The following is a 24,636-nucleotide window of genomic DNA, read 5'->3' on the forward strand; positions in this document are numbered from 1 at the left end:
CTCCTGCTAGAAAATAATGGTTAATGGGGAAAACAGGATGTGCCTGGGTTTCATCAATTTTGATACATGTTCTATTTTTAGGCATGATGAGGGTACATTGTGTTCTTTTTTAAAAATTCTTTTTTTCTTTCATATATATATACTAACGTTCCTTGCGTGTACAATGGACTTCAAAAAGTTTGTGAAAAAATTCCATTATCTCTCAATTCCATCTTTCCATGGATTTTTTGAAGCCTTATACATTGAACAAATATTGCATAGATTGAACATTTTGCTACATTTATTTTGTTTGTATATGTGTACATTTTTTGTTGTTGTTTTCACTTTTTTTTTATTTTAAAGTTTTTATTGTGGATTGAGTGAAAGTTTACAGGGCACATCATCAGTTTCGCATTCAACAATTCATGTAACTTGTTTCATTACATTGATTATAATCCCCTCCATATACCATCAGTTAAAAGTATTTCTCTTTATTCACTTTAGCTTTTTTTAAAAAACACACAAACAAAAAAACTCACACAGGCATATATAATAAATTACAACTCCAAAGGGCACATTCTGCAAGTCTGCTCCTGGCCACCAGCTCTTAGTTCTTCTCTTCTTAGTTGATGAATATAGTCTTTAGCCGCTCCCCCTCTCCATGCCCCCATCTCTGCCTCCATCTCTGGCACTGCTGCTTCGCTGGATAAGAACCCGCATTCTATTTGTGCATTCCTTTCTTGATGGTCCTAGGGTCCTCTGTTTCTTGTATATGTGTACATTTTGTGTGTGTTTTTTCTAAAACTGTTTGACAGTTTGAAAAAGGTTTACTCCTCACTCTTAAACATGTCAGCACCTATTTTCTAAAAGGACATTTCCCTCCAGAACCATATCACACTTATTGTACCCAGGAAATGGAATACAAAACAACTGATACAATGCTATCTCCCTAGTTGACCTAATGTCTTTTATGAGCTGTTTTTTTCTACTCTGCACTAGTGATTTGAACTATGGTTAGTTGTCGTGTCTGTCCAATTTCCTTCTGTTTGAAATCATTCTCCAACCTTTTTTTTTCAACACCCTTTGTGACACTGCTGTTTTTGTTTGTTTTGCTTTTTTTTTAGTACAGACCAATAGTTTTGTAGAACAGCTTACAGTTTGGACTTGTATCATTATTTCTGTGTGATTAGATTCAGGTGAAATATTTTTGGCAGAAAATTAATGCTATAGTCTCTGTGCACAACATCATATACACAAAGTTTAATTACTTGACTAAATTGGTATTGACCATATTTCTCCATTGTAAAAGTACTCTATGTCTATAGAAAGTTTACAAGAAAAGAATATATATATATATTATTTAAAAAAAAAAAAAAGTCATCTGAATTAGGAAGTCCACTGAGATACCATTTGCCCACTCATCAGATTGGCCGAAATCAAAAAGGTTGATAAAGCACTGTTGATGAAGCTGTGGGGAAAACAGGCCCCCAAATACATTACAGGTAGAGTAAATTGGGCTATAGCTATCAACTGTACAGCCTTAAAATAGAATATTATGTAACCATGTAAAAGAATGAGTGACTTTGGAAACATACATGTATTACTTATTCAAATAAAATTAAAATTAGATTGTAAATAAAAAGTTGAATGGTTTTACTGTTGTACTAATATAGTAAATTAAACTCAAGTAGAACATAGAGCAAAGACAACAATTCACAACTCTCATAGTCACAGTATTAAGAAAAAGATTACCTGTTAACTTCAGTTACTAGTTCTGGCTACTTACTGTGATATAGTAAAACAAGTTATATAACCACCTATTTTTACCTATGGCAAAGGCTTGAACTAGAATTCTTTACTACTTTATACTTGACCACTAAATTAATGGATGATTATATAATGATGACTTTGATAACTATAAAATCCTAGGGGCACTCTGTGCCACAGTCTCTTCTGAAAATTGATTTCAACTAGTATTTCACTTACTCATTCACTCCTGAGAATTTATTGAGCACCTATATGTGCCAGGTGCCCCTAGGATTTTATAGTTATCAAAGTCATCATTATATAATCATCCATTAATTTAGTGGTCAAGTATAAAGTAGTAAAGAATTCTAGTTCAAGCCTTTGCCATAGGTAAAAATAAGTGTAATTTTTTAGTGGTTCTCTAAGACAAGTATTATAACAGTATTGTTACCCATTCTTTGAAGTATGAAGCCCCTACGAACATGCTTTATACTGAATGTTTGAAACTGAACCAGGTTTTAAGACCATAAGCATATTATTGTTAAAATGTATAAAATTATATCAGTACGATTGTAATGAAGTAATTCTCTGGTTTAATAGTTGTTAGTGTAATTAGTAAAGTTGCTGTTGTTAGCACTGGAGTATTAGGCATATTTAAAAATCTCGTTATGTATGTAAATTAGTTTATAAATTCAATAAAACTTTTTTTGCATAAATCTAAAGATAACAGTATTCATGTATATACAGTAATACACATGTTACTCTAAAGTACATATCTTTGTCTAACAGGCGCTTACAGCTTTTAGATGGGGAGTATGAAGTAGCCATGCAGGAAATGGAAGAATGTCCTATAAGCAAGAAAAGAGCAACATGGGAAACTATTCTTGATGGAAAGGTATGAACTACTTAGAAGGTTGAAAATGTTAAAATTACGAACTCCTTTTTTTTAATTGATATTTTCTTTCTCAAATGCAAATTTATGTGGAAGTACAGTTTTTCATTTATATACTTTGAAAAACATAAGTAAAAATGATCTACTCAGAGCATTTAAAATGGAAGGCATCGTTCTTAGATTACCTGAATTTAAATACAGCTCCATCACTTATTAGCTGTATGGCGTTTGACAGATTGCTCAGTTTATGTCTCAGTTTTCTAATCTATAAAATGAGGCATAGATTTGAAGAGTTAAATAATTTGTAAAATATGGTTAGCACCATGCCTGGCATAAAGTAATTGTTCAATAAATGTTAACTGCTGTGGGTTGTTTTTTTTTTATATCAGGGTCACAGTAACAGTAAATAACATGTAATTACTAGTAATAAATTTATTAAGAAATCTGTTGAATTAGATGAAGCCTCATTAAAATAACTTCTAAGAGACATAAAAGAATAAATAGGAATATATACATTTGTTGGACTGTTGTTAAGTGCCCTCAAGTTGTTTCCAACTCATAGTGACTCTGTATAGGGTTTCTGAGGCTGTAAATCTTTGAGGGAGCAGAAAGCATCAGCTTTCCCTTTCAGAGTAACTGGTGGGCTTAAACCACTGACCTTATGGCTTTCGTTCCAGTGCTTATCCTACATCTGTGCTCCTACTTCTATATTTATTATCAATGTATTTGTTTCCAAAATCCCAAAAACATTTAAGGTATGAAATTAGTCTCAAATTTACCTAAAGGAGTAAGTATGTAATAATACTAAATAAAGTTTTAGGGAATTATACTGAGGGAGAGTCTTGACTTACCAGGTGGTCAAATATACTGTAGGCTAAAAGAATTTATGGTAGCACTGATAGATAGCCCTGAGCTAGCTGTATGTATATTTGGAATTTAGTTTATGACAGAGGTAGTGGTATAGATATTTGGCAATTGGGTACATTAATGATTTTGACAGAGCTGGTCTCTAGCTATCTGGAAATAACTGTACATTTAATAAATTCCAGAATGCTCAGAAGCAAATGTTAAAATTAATTCTTTATATAAGTGATATCACAACAGACCCCATGGAAATAAGGTTAACAACAGAACCATAAATCAATAATAGTAAGCAATCCAGTAGAAAAAAATGGAGAACCATACAATTATTCAAAAGAATACAGATGACTAGTAAATATTTTTAAACATTCTTAATCTTGTTAATATTTAAAATAATGTAAATAAAATTACTAGTTTGTCAAAGATTAAAAAGATTAACAGTTTCTAGTGGCATTGGAATATGAAATGCCATCAATCTAAAATAATGCTCTGATATAATTTGTTGTAGTCTTATTGGAGAGAAAAGTAATTACTTGTAAAAATTTAAATTGTGTGTGTGTGTGGGGGGGGGGCTTAAAAAGCTTCATGGAAAAATTCCATTATCTTTTAACTTCATTTGTCCATGAACTTTTTGAAGTTCATAATTCCTGGTGTGGTGCTGTAAGTTAAACACTGACTTGTTATCATGCAATAAACCAGTTTATTTTTTCATGCATTTACCTTGTTCTGGTTTCAAATTTAAGATTTTAAAGGATTATTTGTAATAAAGGTGTAGCAGTTTAGTCATGTATGTAATTTTAAAAGGTTTTTACAAAAGACAGTGACATGACAGCTGTCTGTGAGAAGATTATTTGGTGTCATATATGTGGATTAGCCACCACTCATCTGTCAGTTTGCCATACTGAGGTGGCTTGGGTGTTGCTGTGATTCTGCAAGCTATGCCTTTAAATACCAGCAGGGTCACCCATGGTGGACAGGTTTCAAATGAGCTTCTAGACTAGGAAGAAAGCGAAACTGACTACTTCTCAAATGTTTAGTCACTGAAATCCTTTAAGAATAGCAGTGGAGGGAATGGGGGGAGGGGTCAGCATGCAAGAAGGGAGAGGGGAATGGAAGAACAAAGCAGATGGGAGAACAATTAGGCAAGTTTGAATGGGCTAAGTGGGACAGAGGTAAATAATGATGTATGCACAACCTTGGAACAACAGGCCTCTGGGATACAGAGATTGAGACCTGGTTGGAATGGGGAAAAGGGGGGAATAATGTTAAGCTGCTTGGCTGTCTTTTGAATCTTGGTTTTCCTTGCATTATATTATAAAATAGACACTGGAGGGAGAGAGAAAGGAATAGCCAGAAACATCACCATAGAAAGCTTGTAAGTCCGTCTTCTGCCTATAATGAATTGGAATACCTAAAATGGGGCTGCAATGTGCCCAGTGAAGGAGGTTTCCTGTCGGAACCTTTGCAATACATAAGACTAGGTGGAAGCCTTAACCACATCCAGATCTCCAGAGATGGGAAATTCCCACTTGAAAGGACAAGCAGACCAGCCTGAAGCGGCTAGAAGAACAAGATTTTCTTGAAAGAAAGACCTACAGGAAAAATACAAAACAATCGAGGCAGACCGACTGTTGCTACAAGAACAAACAAAATTGCTTGCCCAGGAGACATCAAGGCAAGTGGTCGGGTCCCCTGAGTGCAAACCCCCTTCCAAGACTAAGACTCAATGGGAATACGTGCTCTGATTGGTGACCACGCTTATCACCGATAAGGGGAAGTGAGGGAAAAACAGCAATGAAGCTGCAAGCTAAGCCCTACAATGTTCAGTAGACTTCTGTGAACCCAGGTGAAGACCTGGTTGGTCAGTAGTGTGGCAAGACTTGAGGACTCTTGGGCCCAGAGTCAGTGACATAGCCACAGAGGACTAGAGTGGAGAGTGAAGCATCCCGCTGATAAGAGAGGCCATATGCACAAGAACACCCACACTTGCAGATAATACCCACTTGACCTGGCTTCAATGACTGGATGATCAGAGCTCAACCAGAAGAAGAAAGAGAAGGAAAAAAAGAGTAATCTGATAGAATTTGATGAACTTGACCTACACCTATGGAAGCAGTAGCTCAAAAGAGGGAACAAATCCTTACAGCAAGAACCATTCCCACCCCCTCCACACACAGAGTAGACAGGGATGGGCAACTTGGACATTGGCTACCCAAAATGGGGGTGGGGGTGGTGGGGGTTACAAAGGCACGAAGTGACTGGCTTACAAGCTTTCAAGAGGAAACCTAGATCCAGAGGGTCTGGAGGAAGGTAGAATCTCCATTGAGTAGTATCCAGTCTGTCTAGGCGGAGCTGATGAAATGAAATACAGATGGTCTATTGTGATACAATAGTGAATAATTGTTATCAGGACTGATTGGGAGGGTTGGAAATGTAGAGGTAGATGTTTTATAGCAAGGAGGGGAGTGATGAACTTTTCAGTCTAGGAGCGGAGGTCCCTAGGACCATCAATGGAGAAGAGTGGAGAGCGGGTCCCTACCCAGAGAAGCAGTGATGCCTTGCTTGTTGAAAGTGAAGAGGACTTAAGATCCTTACAAAGACCACAGTCTTCGGTATGAGTTGCACCATAATGTAAAGAAAACAAAAATCCTTACCACTAGACCAATAAGTAATGTCAAGGTAAATGGAAAAAAGATTGAATTGTCAAAGACTTCGTTTTACTTGTGTCAGCATTAACACTTGTGGGGACAGCAGTCAAGAAATCAAACAACATAGTGCATTTGGCAAATCTACTGCACAAGATCTCTTCAAAGTAATCAAGAGCAAAGATGTCAGTTTGTGGAATAAGATGCACCTGACCCAAATCCTGGTATTTTCAATACCTCATATGCATGTGAAATTTGGACAGTGAATAAAAATGCCCATATCAGAATTGGTGCATTTGAGTTATGGTGTTGGAGGAGATATTAAAGGTATGGTGGACCACCAACATAACAAATCTGTGTTGGAAAAAGTACAGCCAGAATGCTCCTTAGAAGCTAGGATGGCCAGGCTTTGTGTCTCATTGTTTGGATATATTATCAGAAGGGCCCAGTCCCTGGAGAAGAGTATCATGCTTAGTAAAGTGAAGCATCAGTGAAAAAGAGGTGGACTCCCAACAAAATGGGCTCTGATTCAGCGGCACCTTACAACAGCAACAACAATATGGATTAGGAAGTAAAAGTGATGAAAAGTAGGCAGAACAGCTAAGAAATTATTATAAAAAGGCAAGAGCTTAGTATTGTGACTGTTGAAGGGTAATGACGAAGTTATAAAACTTCAGCAAGGATTTGATGTTGAGAAATAGAAGAGAGCTGAAATTGTGTTTCCAGTTTTTATTAGTTACGGATTACTAGTAACATGAACAAAATACCAAGAATAAAAATAATTGTACCTGAGAAGGAAAGTTTATTTTAAGAAGAAATATCATGGATTCACTTCTGAATATATTTGGGCACAAGTGACAATGTCCAAGAAACAATTGGAGATAATGTAGAGCTCTAATGGAGAACCAATTTGGAGTCATCAGCTCAAAGTAAAGAACCGGAGGATGAGTAAGAGGTTAGGGCAGTTTGCTAAAGTTTAGCTTGGATTTGAGACTGAGAGATATTATTATTAGGTATATTATTAGATATTCTTATTAGAAATAATAACTAGAGGTGGAGAGGAAAGCAAAAGATAGATCAGTGTCCCAAAACCAAAGAACAATTGTTAACACAGCTGAGGGAAGTCAAGTGAAATTACTGATTGCCACAGCTGTGCAGTTTACATAATGAAAGTAACTGGTAACTTAATAAAAGCAGAAGTTACAAATTGACTGGCTTTGAGTATCATTGATTTAAAAAGGACTTTTTGAGTTGGCTACCCATGTTGGACTGCAAGGTCAGTTTGAACCATAAGGTTGGCAATTCACACTCACCAGCTGCTTCTTGGAAACCCTATGTAGGGTTGCTGTGAGTTGGAACCAACTCAATGGCACCTAACAACAGCAGCAACCCACATTCAAAATTGGGAAGATTTCCCGTGTAAATTTGGACTTCTGGCTTCTTTTAAAAAGTCTGAAAATCTTGGTTGTACTGTGATTCACTTATTGCTACTACATGACTGTCCCCTATAGATAGCTTGAGCTCTCTAGTTGTGCAGTGCCAATTGCTCCATACATTTCCTTTATTTGCCTGTTATCATTGTAGACATTTGGGTTTTCAATGAAAATCTTTTCATTTGATTTATCATAATGAATACTGGGGTATTTTTGTTGTTTTTTTACAATTTCCTATGATTTTAATGTTGAACTCCTGGTGTGGCGCATAGGATAAGCACTGAACTGACACTTTAAATCTACCAACTGCTCCTCAGAAACTATATGCTGTCACTATGAGTTGGAATGGACTCAGTGGTACTTCACAATAACAATATAATTTTAATTTACTCAATGAAGCTTCGGTCTTTTAACGTTTTCTTTCTTTTTGCTTTTTTAGAGGCTGCCTCCTTTTGAAACGTTTTCTCAGGGACCTACGTTGCAGTTCACTCTTCGTTGGACAGGAGAGACCAATGATAAATCTACAGCTCCTGTTGCCAAACCTCTGTCCACTAGAAATTCAGAGAGTCTCCATCAAGAAAACAAGCCTGGTTCAGTTAAACCTACACAAACCATTGGTAAGTTAACATCTGTCTATCAAAGTAAAATGCTTGCAGAGTTAATCGTGTAATTATTCTTTGAGAAATACAATTTGATTTATTACATTATGAGTAAATTAGTGTTATCTAATTTTCTTTAGAAACGTAAGGTACTACATAGTACAGTCCTACATAATGCATAATATCCAATCAGGCAATGTTCATACATGTTCCCAAACTTCAAAAACTTAATTTAAAAATGTTGAGGTACATACAATGGTTTGCAATAACTAGGGCTTTCATCTGGTTCTTCCTCGTTCAGTTGTGGCCAACAAAGTAAAATCAGAACAGATCTGCATTTGTAAAATACGTGTGTACCAGAAGAATAATTGGAACAGGAAATGTAAAGATCTGACACCCTGTTAGAATAGTATCCCTCCTAGAAAACAAGGGCAGCATGCACATTACAAAACTATAAATCTCTTGAACCACAGAGTCATAAACAAGGGTTCCTGGCTCAAAGATGACAGCCAAGCAAAGTACTTTGTATGTATGTCCTGGCAGTAATCCAGTTTCCCACATGAAATTCCTGAAGGGGCTCTGTGTGCTTCTTGGGAGTCCCATTCCAGTGCTTTGACTTTCATTTTTCTCCTTCCTGGATATTGGTGTAGTATACCCACATTTTCAAAAATCAGGTCTGTTCTGATTTTGCTGTGTTGCGATATTACTGTATTATGTTAAAGTTGTCTTATTATATCTGAAAGTATTTCTTTAAATTTTTTATGCATAGAAAGGTACACTACTAAAAAAATTGACTAGCTTATAGTGAATTCAAACCAAACTGATCAAATTTAAATATAAATTTGATTTAAAGAGACTTGGGAATGAAACTCATTCATAATCCAGGACTGCCTGTATGTATATGGTGTTGACAAAATGGCTCGAAATCACATAATGTTCTATTTCATGCTGTAGGATAGGCACTGGGCTAATCACAGGTTGACAATTTAAACCCATCAGCCACTCCGGTTGTTTTGATTTTGTTGTTAAGTGCCATCCAACTCATAGCAACCCAGTATAGGGTTTCTGAGGAGTTACTCGTAAGTTTGAACCACCTACATGTGGTTCAAACCATCTTGCAGTCTGGCGCTTATATTATAGCACACCAAAAATCCACAAATATAATAAGACCTATATATGTTGTTGTTACGTGCCATTGGGTCGGTTCCAACTCATAGCCACTCTGTATAGAGTTTTCAAGGAGCATCTAGTAAGCTTGACCTGCCAACTTACAGTTTAAACCAACTTTGCACTCTAGCACGTTAACCCACAGCACCACATCAGGATTTTGGTTCCAACTATATTGGAACTACTTATATGTCATGTAAAAAAAATGGCATGTTTTGTGGCACCGAATTCAGTATTACAGAGTATTTTTTTTTAATTTATGGGCTAGAAAAGAATCATTGTAATAGAGATTTTTATCAGATTAATTTTTACAATCACTAACATGCATGCTTTGTTTGGCCCTAATTGTAGTTTGTTTGGCCTTAATTGTAGGAGTTCTGGTTGTGGCATTATGGGATAATGCACTGGACCGCGAGGTCAGTTTGGCGGTTCAGATTCACTAGCTGCTCCTTGGAAAGCCCTATAAGAGGTGTTACTATGAGTTGAAACCGACTCGACGGGACCTCACAACAATTGTAGTTTTCTGTAATTTTTTTATTCACCTATTAAGGAACACTGTCTTTGACCTGAAAAAATCTAAACATTTTATTGAAGTCTCTTTAAAGAAGGCAGAAAGTTTAAGATAGCTGTCTTTGACATTGACCATGGTCCATTCATCGTATGCAGGCCACTGTAATGGTCAGATTAAAGATCTAAGACATGGCGCATGTCAGGGAAAAGATTTCCCAAATAAATTACTATACAGCCACTCAGATAGATAAGAGTTGCAAAGAACAAAAAAGTTTTTACAAAATTGTATGAGGGGGTTTCAGAAAGTTTGTGGAAAATGGAATTGAAAGATAGTGGAATTTTTCGAGGCCCTCATGAAGGATAGTTAATTTTTTAAGCAAAACTTTTTTCCCTTAAATCTGAAATGAAATATGCCAAAATTATTTTGCATGATTATCTTTTGAATTTATAGTAATTTTATTGGCTTTTATTTAATTTCTGTTAGTCCAACACTTAGTGGGTACCTGCTATTTAGGCCCTGGGAATGCTAAAACCAATCCAGACCATACACTGACCAGCACATGCTTAAAACTCATAATAGTGATCAAATAATAATTTCTTGGGTTTTTAAAGGGAAAAAAAAGTGCCCTGCCTATAAAGACCTTAACATCTAATTAGGGGTGCTCATTAAGAGAACTTTTCTGTGATCATCAGTTGAAGTGAAAACAATGATTTTGTTAAATAAATACCATAGAATTTTGTGAAAATTGGTATTTAAGCGTTTGGTGATATATTTTAACTATAGAAGCAAATATTTTCATTAAATATAAAAGTATATGTTTTCAGCTGTTAAAGAATCATTGACTACCGATCTACAAACAAGAAAAGAAAAAGATACTTCAAATGAAAATCGACAAAAATTAAGAATATTTTATCAGGTAAAACAACTGGCCTTTATTCAAGAAAAAGTATTTCTTTTGTATGTTACATCTGAAATACTTTGCATAGTAGATAAAAAAAATTTTTTAAACTTAATTTTCTTTTCATATTGCTTTTCTTTTCGATTATTTTTAGAAATGAGATTGAGGCATATTTTGAGATGTGAAACTTGAAAATTTGATTATTGATTAATTTATTTTCCAGTTCCTTTATAATAATAATACAAGACAACAAACTGAAGCAAGAGATGACCTGCATTGCCCTTGGTGTACTTTGAACTGCCGCAAACTTTATAGTTTACTTAAGCATCTTAAACTCTGCCATAGCAGATTTATCTTCAATTATGTTGTGAGTAGCTTTTCACTTTATCTTATCAGTAAAATGTAATGCAATAAACATAAGACAACTTGACTTTAAAAAGTTAAGTTGTGAAAAAAGTACCAAAATTTTGCTGTCGAAGAATGGCTATGTACATGGATTACAATGGATGATTCATTTTACATGTTTGAAATAACAATTAACACTTACTTAACGTATTACACACGTATTGACTCACAGTATCCTCACACAGTCTTTTTTAATTAAGTGGTATTTTCCTCATTCTTGTTCAGGCAAGAAGAAACTTGTGTGATGTTACCAAGTTAATCAGTTGCACAGCCAGAACTTCAAACAAGTGTTTTGATTCTTTGGTCTCTGACGTTCTGTTCACCTTTCTATGTACCTGGCTTGGTTTAAGTTTAAAAACTTTAGAACCTGCAAATAATAAATAAGTAAATAAAAAATTAAATTGGAGGATAGGTTAATTCTGTTTTTAAACACTGCTTTTTTTCTTTTACAGTATCACCCAAAAGGTGCTAGGATAGATGTTTCTATCAATGAGTGTTATGATGGCTCCTATGCAGGAAATCCTCAGGATATTCATCGCCAACCCGGATTTGCCTTTAGTCGAAATGGACCAGTAAAGAGAACTCCTATCACACATGTGCTTGTGTGCAGGTAGGTAAAAAAGATCAAATAACAAATGTTCACTTTCTTGCCTCCTTATTGTTGATGTTTTTATGTGCCTTGGAGTCGATTCCAACTCATAGCAACCCTGTATAGCGTTTCCGAGGCTGTAAATATTTACAGGAGCAGAAAGCCTCATCTTTCTTCCATGGAACAGCTGGTAGCTTCGAACTGCAGACCCTGAGGTTAGAAACCCAGTTAGTAACCACTACGCTACCAGAGCTCCTTATTGTTGATGTTAGAAGAACCTATAATTGTTTAGGTGGAAATCACCAGTGCATCATTACTTTATTAAGTCTCTGGATATGGTTTAATGCTTTGTAATTGTTCCTGTCTCTTCCAAAGGAGCTCTGTCACCTTCTCCTTAAAGTTTTCCCCTGTGTTTTAATTTGTAATGTAACTATTATTGCCTGGTAGTGGGATTAAAGATTCCTCTCAGTGGCAGTTGCTATAGATATACCTAGGTATGAACCTATAGAAGAATGATCTCTACTTGGATATTGTCAAATACAAAGAAGCCTGCATGATTTTATGTATTTAGGCAGTACCTAAGGCTGGTTTTTCTTCATTGAGCTTTATAATCACAGTGCATTCATAGCAGCAGGTTGACTACTGAGAGTAAAGAAATTTTTTATTTTGGCAAAAACTAGGAAAAAAACAATTCCTGAGTAGCTGTGTGTATTGTAATTTTTCTGTTTTGTAAATACATGCCTCAGAGATACTGTTGGTTCAGTTCTAGACCACCACACACACACAAAAAAATATATGTATTTCTTAAATGAGTCATACACATTTTTTTTTTTTTTTTAGTTTCCCAGAATATTGTAAAAGTTAAGCTTATACTGTACTGGGAAACTTAAAAACTAATAATAATCTGTGACTCATGTTAGTCTGAACTTCTGGTGTGGTGCTATAGGATAAGCACTGATCTGCAAACCAAAATGTCAGTGGTTCAGACCCACTAGATGCTCCTTGGGAGCCCTGTACTAGGCTGCTATGAATTGGAATTGACTTGACAATTCCAGCATATTACATGTAGTTTATTAAGTGTGCAGTAGCTTTAAGAAAAAATGTGGAAATAATGTGAGAATTACCAAAATGTGCTAACAGAGATACGGCGTGAACATCTGGTTTTGAAAGAGTGGCACTGATAGAATTGCTTGATGTAGTAGGGTAGGGTTGCCATAAACCTTCAACTTGTAAAAAAAAAATACAGTATCTTCAAAGAGCAGTGACACAAAGGTACGCTTATATACCTGAATGTCTTAGGCTATACATAGTTTTACATATGTTGTTGTGAAGTGCTGTCAAGTCGATTCCGACCCATAGCAACCTTATATAGGGTTTCCAAGGAGCTTGGTGAGCTTGAACCGCCGACCTTGCAGTTTGCAGTCTGGCGCATTAACCCACAGCACCACACCAGGACTCCACTTTTACATATACAGGGCTTTATATGCATAGTCCCATCTTATTTTTCTGTGACTTCACTAGCCCTTCCTCCTCTTTTACCTTTTAACCATATTTCTCTTTTCCATTTACCATTTAACTATGTGTTTTATTTTCTAAGCCCAGAAAGACATTTATCTTTAATATTTCAGTGTTTAAATCGATGTAAAATAAGTCTGTTTCACATTGTATACAAAAATAAATTTTACTGTAATTTTTTGTAGGTTACCTCATATACTCATATTGAGTTGATATGTGGCTAGTTTTATAAAATGGTAATATTGTCAAATTTTCGCAGATCTCAACTCAAAAGTCATATAATTACATGATGAGAATGCCATATTGCATCAATGCCTGTTTCTTTTCATTAGGCCAAAACGAACAAAAGCAAGCATGTCTGAATTTCTTGAATCTGAAGATGGAGAAGTAGAACAGCAACGAACATACAGTAGTGGACACAATCGTCTGTATTTCCATAGTGATACATGCTTACCTCTCCGTCCACAAGAAATGGAAGTAGATAGTGAAGATGAAAAGGATCCCGAATGGCTCAGAGAAAAAACCATTACAGTAATTATTATCATTACTAGCAATTAGAATTTTGTGATTAAGTGGTTTTTGTTGAGAACTTAGCAGTTTTTTATTATGAATTAAACATTTGAACTAATAGCTTTTGCTAAATTAAGGAATTCAGGATCCCATGTTTTATAATTGTGCTATTTAAAAGGCTACCAACTAAAGAAAGACAGATTTTTTTTAGTGTGACTTTCTATTGTATATTTTCACACATTCATATTTTATAAAGGTAAGACACTATATTATTTAGACATTGTGTGGACACCAAATTATATAAAGGGAGTTCCAGATTGTGAGTGAGTGAATTCCATTTCTAAACCTGTCTTTAAGTCCAATTTGTATATAAATTGGAACAGATAGGTAGTTTGTATATATCATCAATTAATCAAGTGTTTGTCTTAGTCTAAGGGTAAGTCAGAAATTATTGCTATTAGGATTCCAGTTCATACATGCATGGATTTATCCCAAACAAAATATATTTACACAGGTCTGTTTGATTAGTGGATCACTGCACATCTAATACATCTTGTTACGGTGCCTTCAAAAAAAAGGTCCAATCAGAACAGTAGCTCCTGAGTGAGACTCTGCTGAGCTAGTTAAATTCAAGGCAGAGTCATCAGTGGAGAATGTCATAGTGATTGTTTTTTTTCGATCCTAAAAGGGTATGTTATATGTTAGTCTTGATAGATTTTCTCAAAGGTCACCAGAGTTTATTAGGAAGAAGTTTTAAGAAAATTGAAAACATATTGGAGAGAAAAGGGCCAGGAAAGTTGTACAGAGAACTTTTTTCTGTCACAGTGCATCTGTTCATTCTTCGACAGTGGTATGAGTTACACTATTAGAATTTCATTAGAAACCTTACCTCACCTACTCTACAGCCCTGTTCTTATCTTATCCCTTTAGAATTCTTTTTAGACCTCAGATTCAAGGACCATTTAAAAGTAACAGGATTTGAGCCCCTTAAGTATGCTAAAACTGCCGTTTTGGATGTGTATCAATCGAAGCATGCAGAATTCTGGGAAGGGTTAGAGATATTTAAACACTGTCTTAACAAAGTACATATATCTAGATAGAGGAGATATGTCAAGAAACAAGAGCTTAATATTTTGATAAAAATTTGTATAATTTTTGTAGCAATTTTTTAAAAACTTGAGAATATGTATTATACATTCCTATGCATAAAAAAAATTTAAAGAAACACCTTGAGATTCACTAAAATATCTTTTTAAAATAGTACAGTAATAATGTTTTCATGTCTGTCATGTGTATACCTTGAATTTTTAAAATAATAGGCTTTGTATGGGTGTTGGGACCCTGGACTTATATGGGGTTGGAGGTTGCTTGAAAGAACATTATTGCCTCATTACTATATATTTATAGGAAACTATTTAATAACTTTAATAGTTTGTTTTTTGTTGCCCTTTATATACAGAAGTTACAGTATTTTTAGTTGCAAAACATTTTTATATTACTGTATTTTTTTCCCCTTAGAAATACCAATTATTCATTCTGCATTTAATAGTGGTTTCTGTTTTTATTAATTTTTAAGCAAATTGAAGAATTTTCTGATGTTAATGAAGGAGAGAAAGAAGTGATGAAGTTATGGAATCTCCATGTCATGAAGCATGGGTAGGGTGTTTCTAAATTAGTTTAAATATTTTATTTACTTTTAAGCTCTCGTTCTTGCATTCTATAAATCTGTATTCAAATCCTACTAAAAATTCCTTCCATTAGTTAACATATATGTCCCAAGTCTTATCCTAGTCAAAATTAAAACTGCATGTAGGAAAAATATGTATAATTTCATCTTAAAACAGATTTTTGTTTTTAATTTCTCTGAAAACAGGCCGCTTTCTTTCAATAGTTACATTACAAAAATAAAAATAATCTTAAATACAGTGATCAACTGAGATGAATTTAACTTTTTCATTTAATGTGACAATAACATAAAGGCAGAATAACTTCTAAAAGCATGTTAGGTTAAAATGTTCCCTGTTTTTTTTTTGTTGTTGTTGTTAGCAAAATTTTCATTCCTTTTATTGCCAGTGGTTACTAAATTAATATGTAGAACATGTTCTCCATGCTGGGAAACCTTGAAAATTGCTTATCACAGTTACTACCATAGTTTTTTAAGAATAAATTAATGAGAAAAAATATAAATGGTTTGATTTCTTACTTGTTACCATTTCAAAGTAGAAAAGTTCTCGTGACTTTGTGGCTCCTTTCTTGTGTGATCTATTTACTGTCAATATTTTGCTTCTCTACGTACCTTCTCTCACCTGCACTCACGGTTTTCTTCTGTAGTACCAGCACCTAAGGTTTCTTCATTTCTAGATCATTGATATCAGTGAGAAGAGGATACTTTCTGTTTCTTTATATTCTTGAGCACCACAGACCCATAGCCTGTTTTTGTATTGCCCTTAGAGCTAAGAAATGGTTTTTACATTTTTAAGAATTGTTTTAAAAAGTGAAAGGTCCTATCAGACTTACACAGCCTAAAATATTTATTATTTGGCCCTTCACAGAAACGTTTACTCCACCTCTGTCCTTGTCATTAAAATCAGTAATGTGTAATTTATACAAGGGGGCTTCAAAGAAAGCCTGTGGGAAAATCCTGTAATCTTTTAATTCCATTTTTCCATGTACTTTTTGAAGCCCCCTTATGTATGTATATATATATATATATATATATATATAAATCTGTCAGTTTCCAGATGTAATTTTAGTCAAATTATTTCACTCACCTCTGTTTCAGTTCCTTGATTCAAATTTATTGTATAACACTAATAAAAGGTAGTTAAGTTAGGTAAACTAATGAGTTTGATTTTCTTTAGCTCTACAGGCAGGACTTAAGACTCTATGTTGGACTTTCAGTTTCTGTGGTAACTTAAATTCTTCTATTTGGTATGAGTTGATTCTCCAGAGTTTATTCATGTTCCAGTACCTCACCCCACTTCCCACTGGCTCTCCACCAACACAGCCACCCTGTACCATCCCTTGGTGTGACACCTTTAGTTTTTGAATATTTGCCATGAGTTGAGTATGTAGAGAGGCACTGCAGCTTTAAAGGAAAGTATGACAAGATCAAGGGAAAGAATAAAAGGGAATAGTTAGTATGTTTATCATTTCATTTGGAAAAAAAGTTGTATCTACTATTTTAATGGTAAGATGCCCTTGTGACTCAGTGGTTAAGCACTTGACTACTCACTGAAAGGTAGATTGTTCAAACCCACTCAGCATCTCCACAGGAGACAGACCTTTCAATATGCTTCCATAAAGATTGCAGCCAAGAAAACCTTGTGAGCAGTTTACTTTATTACATGGGATCACGATATATTTGTATCCCACAAAAACATTCTAAAGGTATCTAAACTCTGGTTAGATTCAATCTCCTTACATTTCTAAAATGATAAACTCTTTCAGGTGATTGAATCTCAATTTCACTATAGCTTACTACTTAAGAGTTGGATTAATCACTGTTGACATCTGACAAATAATGCTTTGTTTCCATTATTCAACAGGTTTATTGCTGACAATCAAATGAATCATGCCTGTATGCTGTTTGTAGAAAATTATGGACAGAAAATAATTAAGAAGAATTTATGTCGAAACTTCATGCTTCATCTAGTCAGCATGCATGACTTTAATCTTATTAGCATAATGTCAATAGATAAAGCTGTTACTAAGCTTCGTGAAATGCAGCAAAAATTAGAAAAAGGGGATTCTGCTTCCACAGCAAATGAAGAAATTACTGAAGAACAAAATGGGACAGCAAATGGATTTAGTGAAATTAACTCAAAAGAAAAAGCTTTGGAAACAGATGGTGTCTCAGGGGTTTCAAAACAGAGCAAAAAACAAAAACTCTGAAAAGGCCTGACCACCCCATATTATGGACAAACACTGAAATTGCATTCTAGGGAATTGAGCCTCTAGGAAGAGTGGTTTTCTTGTTACTGTTTTTTTTAATCATAACTCCAAACAGGCACAGATAGATGAAGTAAATGATTTCAACAAGGGTATTACTATCAGGGTTCTTCACTTCATTATGCAAGCATTACACGTCTATCGGTTTTATTGACGTCATTGTAACATTCTCTAGTTTGAGCATGGAAAGCAATACTTCAAAGAACGTTTTTTTGTCTTTTTTTCTTTTTTAAACTTCCAACAACTGTCTTATGAAATACATTGAATTGATAATATAGAAATTATTTCATATAATTAAATTATACTGTTAGCATTTGTGACTGGCTGTTTTTCTACTTTGTAATGTGAGACATTTTCTCGGGAATGAAAATTGGAATGCGATTCCCTGTTTTTTAAATTGAAAATTTTTGTGAAATTACATTTGATTACTATTTTCAATCACACTTTGATCCTTGATTTTGAAATCATTTAACAATTTGGAATGAAAAAGTATAATGTAAGATTATTTTACATTAAATACATGCTTTTTTACAATTTAAAAATAGCACTTCTTCGTCTTATGCCTGTTTGAGATGTTAATTTTTCATTGTTGACAGTAAAATACCATGTTGGTTTATGGTTCCTGATCATTTGCTTCTATGTGGGTAATTTTAGGGTATTGCTCCCCCAGTATATTCTTCTAAATTTGAAAATTTTGCTGTTTCTGATTTTTTGTGGGTTGTTTTTTTTTTTTTTTTTTCCAATTGGGTAAATCTCACGAAAAATTCAGTTGTCCACATCTTTTGATTAAGATTAAACCAAGAGATAATGAGTTTGAGGTTTTTAAGATGCTACTTTCAAGGGGGGAAATGTTTTCTGAAAATTAACCAGAAAATGTTACATGTGTCTCACCCTTACCCACCCCCACCTTTTCTTTTCCTCTTTTTGACAAGGATGTCTTTGTAATGTTCTTCATGATTAGAATATCCAATACAGATAAGCTGACTCAAATCGTTTTGAGCGATTTTGCCCTGTGTTGTGTTTTATGCACATATTTGCAGTTGGATTTTCTCCAACAGAAAGTGGTTTCACTACTGGCATATTAACAAACATCAATAGGTTTTTATTCCAACTCCAAGCACTGTGGTTGAGTAACATCACCTCAATTTTTTATTATCCTTAAAGATATTGCATTTTCTTATTCTTTATTTATAAAGGATTAATGCTGCTGTAAATACAGGTTATTTTTAATTTTTTAATTTCATTCCACCACCATCAGATGCAGTTCCCTATTTTGTTTAATGAAGGGATATATGAGCTTTCTAATGGTGTCTTCAGAAATTTATAAAATGTAAATACTGATTGGTCTTTAAGATGTGTTTTACTGTGAGACTATTTAACTAATGTGGATGTGATTTGTCATCCAGTATTAAGTTCTTAGTCATTGAATTTTGTGTTAAAAAATAGGGAAGAGGGAAACTGCAGCTTTCATTACAGACTCCTTGATTTGGTAAGCTCTCCAAATAATGAGTTACGGTAAATTCCGATTATGCTTCTGGATAGTGGATCTCTCAAGCATTTGTCTCGGGCTTTAATTTGCTAAAGCTGTGCACATATTGTAAAAAACAAACAAACAAAAATAGATTCTTTTAGGGGAGCTCTAGGTGTAGAATTATTGCTTATGTCATTTCTTAAGCAGTTATGCTCTTAATGCTTAAAAGAAGGCTAGCATTGTTTGCACAAAAAGTTGGTGATTCCCTCCCCCAAATAGTAATGAAATTACTTTTGTTGAGTAAACTTTTTATGTCATCTTATAATAAAAGCTGAAAAAAAATCTCTGTTTCTATTTATAAAATTAAAAAAAAAAAAAAAAGCTTTTCTATATGTACCTTTGATAAGAGATTTTGAAGAAATCATGTAAGATGATGAAACATTTGAATGGTACAATAGATGTAAAAAAAATTGCAGTTTAAAAGAACGTTTGTTTTTACATTAAATGTTTATTTGAAATCAAATGATTTTGTACATAAAGTTCAGTAATATAAAAGCTTTGTATTGTTTTGGTTTCGCTTTTTTGTTTGCATTAAATACTTGGTTTGGCTGGTAGATAAGGAGCCAAACAAAATTGCACAAAATGGAATCTTGCTAATAAGAAATTGAGAGGAAAAAAGTATAGTAATTCCTAAGTGAGTTAGAAAAGTTTGTCATCGAGAGATAAATAGGTCAAAGGAAAACGTCAAAATTCTTGAATGAGAAGCTTGAACCTGATTGTAGGATAACGGAAAAGAGATTATAGAACATAGTGTTGATCATTTTTGTAAAAAAAAACTATGTGCCCATATTTGCTTGTGCTTTTGTAGACTATCCAAAAAATGCATAAACAAATTTTTTTGTAACAGTTTTTATACAGGGGAAAAAACTCATTCTGTTTTTCCCCCCAAGTCAATTTTAAATAAATGTCCATTGGCTTGAATCATCACTTTATAAATCTAGTTCTAGAGAACAAGTTGATGATTTGGGTTACCATGTTTTATCTATGAAAATTTTCAATTTCTGAGTATAATCCTTTCCACAGGGTAGGTTTCAAAACCAGGGGCCCACCTACAGGTGCTCCATCTCCTAGAATCATACTTGCATACAAGCTTTTACTCTTAGAATTTACGTGGCTTTCTCCTTTCCCCTCTAGTATGCTACCACTAGGAGGCATCCTTTCATCTGCTGACGTCTGTGTGCCAGTCCAAGTCCTAGGAGTGGAAATCCATGGAAGATTAAGATTGTCCCAAGACTCACAGATCAAAACAAAAGTCACTTTATTTCTTCCATTGGAACTTACTGCTTGTTATTTCAGGGAAAAGGTATATGAGAAATCTTGAAAACTTTTTATAATGTGAAACAAATTTATGAATCACCTAGCACATTACCTAGAATGTAACAGCTCTTGGTTCCTTTATTAATTCAACTAGGATTGATTGAATTATTAATTCTGAATGGATTCTTAATTATCCTGTGAGGTCTTAGAGCAGAAGGTCTGGTTGCCGAGTCGGTAATTAAGTACACAGAGGCTTATTTTTTATTCATTACTTACTGAGCACCTGCATTAGCTAGGCATTGAGACTAGAACGAATAAACATCCTACCTGTCCTTGTGAATTGTAAATTTTAGACAGCTGTTCGTTCACTTGTGCTTTTAGCATGCCATGTTCCAAAGCATCCAAAATCAGTGGTTGGAATTTAGGGTAGTATGGTGGGAGGTAGAAGTGGGGAAGCTACGTCAAGTGTTTAAAGCTGGTAGTTCCAACTCACCTGTTCTGGAGAAGATGATGGCTGATTGCTCCTGTAACAGTTCCGTCTTGGAAACTAAACAGGGTCGCTACGAGTCAGAGTCTACTTGATGGCAGTGGATATATATGGTGGGAGAATTAGGGGATTTGAAGTTGACAGGTTTGGATTTGAATCCCAACTTTGGTGATTTTGTGTAATTTAAGAAGTTAAGTTACACTTTGAGTTTGTGTCCTTACTGCAAACTGGGATTCAAATACCGCCCTATTTGGCCACCTCTGACTTCTAATGGAGGCATAGAGGTACCTCACTTCAGCTTCATGAGACTAGGCTCCCCACTCGGCCTTTACAGGCATAATAGGGTCTGAGGAGAGTTTTTCCCTTTGGTTCTATTAGTTTCCTAGGAATGCCATAATATCACAAACTTAACAAATTTAATTCTGGAAGTCAGAAGACCAAAATGACAACAGCACCAGGGCCACACACTGTGAAGGCTCTAGAGAATTCCAATCTTTTCTAACTTAGTGACCAGGCATTCCTTGACTCCTTTGTAAGGATTAAGTTATAGGGTCCCTCTGGGTTGTGTTGACTACACAGCACACAACAAGGATTAAATGAGGAAAAACAGTACCTAGTACACAAATGTTAGCATCACTATAGGCAATCCCTAGATTATGAACAAGATTCATTCCTGTGTCTTTTAGATATTTGTTGGCCATTGGAACAGGTGCAAGATGGTTCTTTGGTGCCAGAAAAGGCCTTTTCTATGATTTAAAAGCTGCATATACAGCAAATGAAGGCAATTGTGAAGAATTTGTGGAAAGCAGGACTGGTTCAGTCTTTGAAAGGACAAACATACCACTTTAAAGGCACTTAAATATTCCTTAGCCCAGGTACTGCCTGTATTTTCTATCCACACAATAGTCTTGCCTGTTTACTTCAATCGTTTCCACCTAAGAAGAAAAAAAATCACACACTAAATAGTGCAAGCTTGCTTTTTCTTTCCCCAAACTACATTTAAAACATGAAAAAGTCTCTTGAGATTAATAATCTAATTCTCCTATAAAACCACTACTGTTCTAACTTTGCCTTTTATAGATAAGAACAACTCAGAAGGAACAGTGCCATTGAAATGGTTCTGGCTCACACCGACCCTGTACAGGGTTTCCTAGGCTTCAAACCTTTGGGAACAGAAAGCCTCATCTTTCCCCCATGGGATAGCAGGCAGGCTTGAATCGTGGACTTTGTGGTTCAAATGTTAAGTGCTGTTGAGTCAGTGGCGACCCTCTAGAGGGTTTCCGAAGAGCAACAAGTGAGCTTGAACCACCAACCTTGCAGTTCAAACCGACTTTGCAGCCTAGCGCATTAACCCAGAGCGCCACACCAGGACTCCTTGTGGTTCAAAGGCTAGTACTTATTGCATGGAGCCATCATAAAGTGACAGTTTCAACATAAAACCAAACAGCCACTACTCATCTGTCTGTTGTACGGTGGTGGTTGGTGAGTTGCTGTGATTCTGAAGGCTATGCCACCAGCATTTTAAATAATGAGCAGGGTTACCCATGGTAGACAGGTTTCAGATGAGCTTCTAGACAAAGACAGACTAGGAAGAAAGAGTGACAAACTACTTCCAAATCTTTAGTCACTGAAAACCTTGTGAATAGCAGAGAAACATTGTCAGATACAGGGTGGAAAATGAGCCCCTCAGGTTGGAAGGCACTCAAAATGAGACTGGGCAAGAGCTGCCTCCTCAAAGAGAGTTGACGCGAATGGAGTTAAGCTCTTGAGAGAAATCTTTTGCTGACGGGGCACAAGTCAAAATGAAGATAAAGAGCTGTAAACATACATTGAAAATCATAACATGGAATGTACGAAGTATGAAACTGGGAAAATTGGAAGCTGTCAAAAATGGAACACATAAACATCGATATCTTAGGCATAAGTGAGCTGAAATGGACTGGTATTGGCCATTTTGAATCTGACAACCACATGGTTTACTATGCAAGGAATGACAAATTGAAAAGAAATAGTGATGCATTCATCGTCAAAAAGAACATATCCAGATCAGTCATGAGGTACAATGCTATATGTGATAGGATAATATCCATGCGCCTACAGGGAAGCCCAGTTAATATCACTATTATTCAAATTTATGCACCAACCACTAAAGCCAGTGAGAATGAAATAGAAGAATTCTACCAACTTCTTCAATCTGAAATTGATCAAACCTGCAAACATGATGTATTGCTCATTATTGGTGATTGGAATGCAAAGGTAGGGAGCAAAGAGGAAGGACCAATAGTTGGAAAATATGGGCTTGGTGACACAAATGATGCTGGAGAACACATGATAGAATTCTGCGAAACCAATGATTTGTTCATTTCAAATGCTTTCTTTAGACAGCATAACAGACCTCACCAGATGGAAAACGTAGAAATCAAATTGACTACGCCTGTGGAAAGAGAAGATGGAAAAGCTCCATATCATCAGTGAAAACAAGGCCAGGGGCAGACGGTGGAACAGACCATCAATTACTCATATGAAAATTCAAACTGAAGCTGAAGAAAATGAAAAGTCCACAAGAGCCAAAATATAACCTCGAATATATTCATTCCCCCTGAATTTAGAGATCATCTGAAGAACAGATTTGATGCATTAAACACTAAAGACTGAAGACCAGAAGAGTCGTGGGATGACATCAAGAACATCATACGTGAAGAAAGCAAAAAGTCATTAAGAAGACCAGAAATAAGGAAAAGGTCAAAATGGATGTCAGAAGAGACTCTGAAACAGCATAGAGATGCTAAAGCAAATGGAAGAAATGAGGAGGCCCTAGAGCTGAACAGAAAATTTCAAAGATCAGCTCGAGAAGATAAAGCCAAATATTATAATAAAATGTGCAAAAATCTGGAATCAGATAAACAAAAAGGAAGAACACATCATTTCTCAAGCTGGGGGAACTGAAGGAAAAATTCAAGACTCAACTTTCGTTATTGAAAGAAAGCATCAAGAGAAGATGGGAGGAATACACAGAGTCACTGTACCAAAAGGAAATGGTTAATGTTCAGCCATTTCAAGAGGTAGCATATGATTAAGAGCCAATGATACTCGGGGAGGAAGTTCAAGGTGCATTGAAGGAATCGGCAAAGAACAAGGCACCAGGAATTGATGGAATCAAAATTAAGATCTTTCAAGAAAGTGAGGCAGGCACAGGAGGCACTCACTCATCTCTGCCAAGAAATTTGGAAGACAACTAACTGGCCGACTGATTGGAAGAGATCAATGTTTGTGCCCATTCCAAGGAGAGGTGACCCAACGGAATGCAGAAATCATCGGACAATCTCTTTGATATCTCAAGGGAGAAAAGTTTTGCTAAAGGTAATACAGAAACGGCTACAATCATACATTGACAGAACTTGCACAGGTTCAAGCCGGATTCAGAAGAGGCCGTGGAATGAGAGATACCATTGCTGATGTCTGATGGATCTTGGGTGAAAGCAGAGAATATCTGAAAGATGTTTACCTGTGCTTTATTGACTACGCAAAGGCTTTCGATTGTGTGGATTATGACAAGCTATGGACAACATTGAGAAGTATGAGTATTCCGGAACACTTAATTGTGCTCATGAGGAATTTGTACCTGGACCAAGAAGCAGTTGTTCGAACAGAACATGGGAA

The 24,636-nt window shown here is 35.3% G+C and overlaps 1 protein-coding gene across 1 annotated transcript in view; it reads left to right on the forward strand.

The window, feature by feature from the left end:
• Positions 1 to 18,059, forward strand: part of SUZ12 (SUZ12 polycomb repressive complex 2 subunit) — a 59,847-nt gene extending 41,788 nt beyond the window's left edge. The window contains exons 9-16 of the mRNA XM_006832295.1: positions 2,515 to 2,620; positions 7,996 to 8,173; positions 10,658 to 10,749; positions 10,955 to 11,098; positions 11,589 to 11,746; positions 13,573 to 13,771; positions 15,327 to 15,406; positions 17,299 to 18,059. Coding sequence (XP_006832358.1) covers positions 2,515 to 2,620; positions 7,996 to 8,173; positions 10,658 to 10,749; positions 10,955 to 11,098; positions 11,589 to 11,746; positions 13,573 to 13,771; positions 15,327 to 15,406; positions 17,299 to 17,644 — 1,303 coding nt within the window. The 3' untranslated portion in view covers positions 17,645 to 18,059. The remainder of the gene's footprint in view (positions 1 to 2,514; positions 2,621 to 7,995; positions 8,174 to 10,657; positions 10,750 to 10,954; positions 11,099 to 11,588; positions 11,747 to 13,572; positions 13,772 to 15,326; positions 15,407 to 17,298) is intronic.
• Positions 18,060 to 24,636: the final 6,577 nt, after the last annotated feature.

Source organism: Chrysochloris asiatica, unplaced genomic scaffold, assembly GCF_000296735.1.
Source record: "Chrysochloris asiatica unplaced genomic scaffold, ChrAsi1.0 scaffold00007, whole genome shotgun sequence".
Taxonomy (NCBI): domain Eukaryota; kingdom Metazoa; phylum Chordata; class Mammalia; order Afrosoricida; family Chrysochloridae; genus Chrysochloris; species Chrysochloris asiatica.